Source organism: Opisthorchis viverrini (genome assembly GCF_000715545.1).
Source record: "Opisthorchis viverrini unplaced genomic scaffold opera_v5_146, whole genome shotgun sequence".
Lineage (NCBI taxonomy): Eukaryota > Metazoa > Platyhelminthes > Trematoda > Opisthorchiida > Opisthorchiidae > Opisthorchis > Opisthorchis viverrini.
This window is the reverse complement of record NW_008751801.1, coordinates 557,379-560,904: the sequence shown is the minus strand read 5'-3', so window position 1 is coordinate 560,904 and position 3,526 is coordinate 557,379. Positions and strand designations below refer to the sequence as shown.

The 3,526-nt window shown below is 45.2% G+C and overlaps 1 protein-coding gene across 1 annotated transcript in view; it reads left to right on the top strand.

Annotated features, from left to right (window-relative positions):
* The window catches only part of T265_06745 (hypothetical protein), a gene marked incomplete at both ends in the record, with an annotated part of 23,053 nt that extends 22,551 nt beyond the window's left edge, over positions 1 to 502 (top strand). The window contains one exon of the mRNA XM_009172090.1: positions 414 to 502. Coding sequence (XP_009170354.1) covers positions 414 to 502 — 89 coding nt within the window. The remainder of the gene's footprint in view (positions 1 to 413) is intronic.
* Between the last annotated feature and the right edge of the window lie 3,024 nt (positions 503 to 3,526).

Below are 3,526 nucleotides of genomic sequence, written 5' to 3'. Positions count from 1 at the left end.
ATGAACTGGAGCGCTCAGTCCACCGCGCTGGTTAACTTTTCAGCTGACCAGAAGCACGGTGAATGGGACTAAACAGTTTCGAGAAGTCCCTTACGTCTGAGATTACCGCTATATAAACCATGTGGGTCCAGTTTTGCATACGATCCATTTCAGCAGGAGTTGTGAATTTACGCAAAAATGTGGAAGCCCCATATATTGGGGATCGCGCAGTTAGTTTTAGTGAGTGGCAGTGAGGCAAAGCTTGGATCTTGCACTCATTTGCGCATGGTCTGATTCGGATTTAGTGCAGTTCGGACCCCGCGAAAAAAAACAAGAATACTATCTAGGATGTCCAACAAGCCGACATTAGGATGCAATTCACCGGGGAAGCGATACGGCTGACGTTGGAACACCATGCAATTAAGATTTTTTAGGTGTCCAAGAAGTTGATTTAATCCCTCCGGACTTTCCGGTCGGACTTCGTCCTGTAGGTGCCAAAAACCGAGAAGCGCCGTACAGCTAATTTAGCTTTACTAAGAATCACCAGCAGTACGTTTTCTAGTCTCCATGATAATTCAGACCTGCGACTCGCCACCTAGCAGCTGGAGACTAAACCGTTCGGCCAAGAACAGGTGATGTGACTAATGCGCACCAAGACAAAGCACAACAACACTCAACAGCGGAATTCACATCATATCGTTACGTGTTAACTAGCTCCTCGAGTGACGACCTCTCGGGCGGAAAGTTTACTGGGCGTTTGCGACAAACACTGAACCCTGCGTATGAATTAGCACTCAAACAGCCAGTCAACACGTGCTGAAGTGATGAGAATTCGGTTAGTGAACGATAAGTATGGGCATATCCTGTCTAGGTGTGAGTTACACTGCTGACCAGTCGCTCGTGACCCAACTTTTTCATCTCGAACTGCTAGCCGAGAGGTCATAGGTTTGAATATTGATGAAGGCTGATAAGATGCAGACTGCCAATGACTCCCTATAAAGATAAAGCACATTCACAGTGCTTCTCGGCCTAGTTTGTCATCATCAAGGACAGAACCATCAATGTTGAACACTGATGCTTCACTGCCTTGGTTGACTTCAACTACAGGACGAAATCTTGAATTAAAAATTTCTAAACACCTCATGCTATTCAGCCAAATTTACCACGTGCGATGTCCACTCTGCAATCGTGCGGGCATTATGAAACTCTGGATTGCAACGTACAGAAGAGACCAGTTATCCCAACGACCAACAATAAGTTACAGCCGTTTTAAGATGTTTGACTTGAATCTTGATCACCCAGTTAACTGACTGTCAGAAAGCCTGTCGTTTACTAGGTACATCATAACATGAGCGGAATTTTGCAATTGAGAAGTGGCATGGGATAAATTGGATAGTTATGTACGAGCAACGTGTCCAAATCTACTAAACGTTTGGTGAGGGGGGGGGGCAAAGCTTCAGCATGTGTACAACCAGTTGCGTTTCGTGACAGTAAGGTTTTTGCAACAAGGCCATTGGGTTCTGATGGTTATTCCGTCCGTTCAATTCACTATGGCTGGCTAACTTTCATGCGGTCTTGGGGTTTGGAATCACTGCTTGGCCAACAGCTTTATCAGGTAGATAGCCAAAGTGAGTAAAACTTCCACAGAGTAGAAAAACAGCAGTCCCTTTTGGAGTACTCCAGAAGGGTGCAGAAGACGTCCACTTCTGATTGAGGCGTGCAGTGAACCTTTAATTTCCGAATGCAATTATGTATTCAATAGCCTCCGATCCCGGACGCCGAAAGATCGATTCGTCTCATCTCCATGACATATTACGATCACCCTATGACAAGGTTAACCGATTTCATTCCCAGAGTGAATTAGTAGGCTGACCGAACCGCGAGAACACTCCAAAGTGTATCGATTTTGAGGACAGTTATGTTCGTGCAAGTCACTTTCCAATGAGCTGAGTGAAGACGGTTACAAGAGTGTAATGCTACGTCAGTGGTCATTCACCTGAGTTCAATGAATGGTGAGCGAACAATGGACTTGGATTCGTGTTTCGTGAACGTTGTCGACAGAATGCCCAGAGTGAAACGAAGTAAGCTATTCTAGTGCAAATTTAAGAACATACGAAAGTTGCAATGTACTCGTTTCTGATCACTGGTACCCGGTTCCAAATCTGAACAGTTTACTATTACTGGAACTAACCATGTCTTATTTCCTTCTTATTAGGTACGAGGATTTAATTAAAACGACCGACCAAGACGAATTCTCAAAAAGCATGTTTATTCAAAGGAACCTGCAGCGATTTTCGTTCATTCTGTTGACCAAGAACCCGTTCCCCGGAGAGAATCTATTGCAACTGTTTATTCCAGTTTGGGTCGAGTCGTGAAAATCCTAAGTGTTTGGAAACGCTCAAAGCGATACTGTAATTAACATTTCCTGTTGTTGCACCCAGATATTTCTATTACCGTCCACTGGAAATTGTTCTCCATGCCAAACTCGGAAATAAGGCGAGAGGCGGGCAACGTATGGCTTAGCAGAAAGGGTGACGTAAAACCGGTTTGCTGTAGGGGCCACCAGATTTTCGGATCACTCGTGCGCGACCGAAATGCTTACTTCTTACTTCGACCAACTGCAGCACTCTACCGGTGCTTATTCGCTGTTTTGCAAACGTTTCATCATTTATTGTTAAATCACTTTCTTCCGGTTTCAGCTCTGTGCCAGTTTTGGATAAGTAAAGCCTAGCTTCCGGATCCTCAGTCTTTTCTATTCTTATTCTGATTGTCGCTGCACTCCAACCTCGTCGAACACAATTTATTCATCCAAAAAGTTTTCTTTGAACTATGGATCGATTCTTACGTCCTGAACGATCCGATACCGACCCCAATACTCAAGACTCAGCAGATACCTGGGAGCATTGGTCTTGTACTTTCATAAAGTTTCTAGAGTCAATTGGTTCTTATTCACCAGATAAACTGAAATCCTTGCTTAATTACGTTTCCCCTAGTGTTTTCCGATTCATCGAAGACTGCAAGTACTATGAATAAGCCATCAAAACCTTGCGAGAAATTTACGTATAGCCGAAAAATGAAGTTTTCGCCCGGCATCTTTTGAACACTTGTAAGCAGGACGGAGCTCAGAATCTTGATCAGTTTATGCCCAGACTGCCGCTTTACAGGCGGCAGTGCAGAACGACATATCGACGAAGCGTTACGAGACGCATTCATTAGTGGAGGCATATCGACGAAGCGTTAGGAGACGCATTTATTAGTGGACTTTATTCCAGTACTATATGCCAGAGACTGCTGGAACATAAGACTGCATACGACCATGAAAAGCCCCTCGAACTAGCGCAAAAACAGTCGTTGTCGTTCTTGCTGAACACTCCCCTGTGCTACCGTATCGATAAAGAAAAGATGAAGCGTTCAGCTGTAGCACCCCTCCGGTGCCTAGCTAGCTTGCCACCCGAAGGGAGCACGAGGGCTGGGATACTGCCAGGTTGCCCAAGCCTAGACAGGGGAAGTCGAGTGGCGGAGGTCGGATTCGAACCGCGGACCTTCA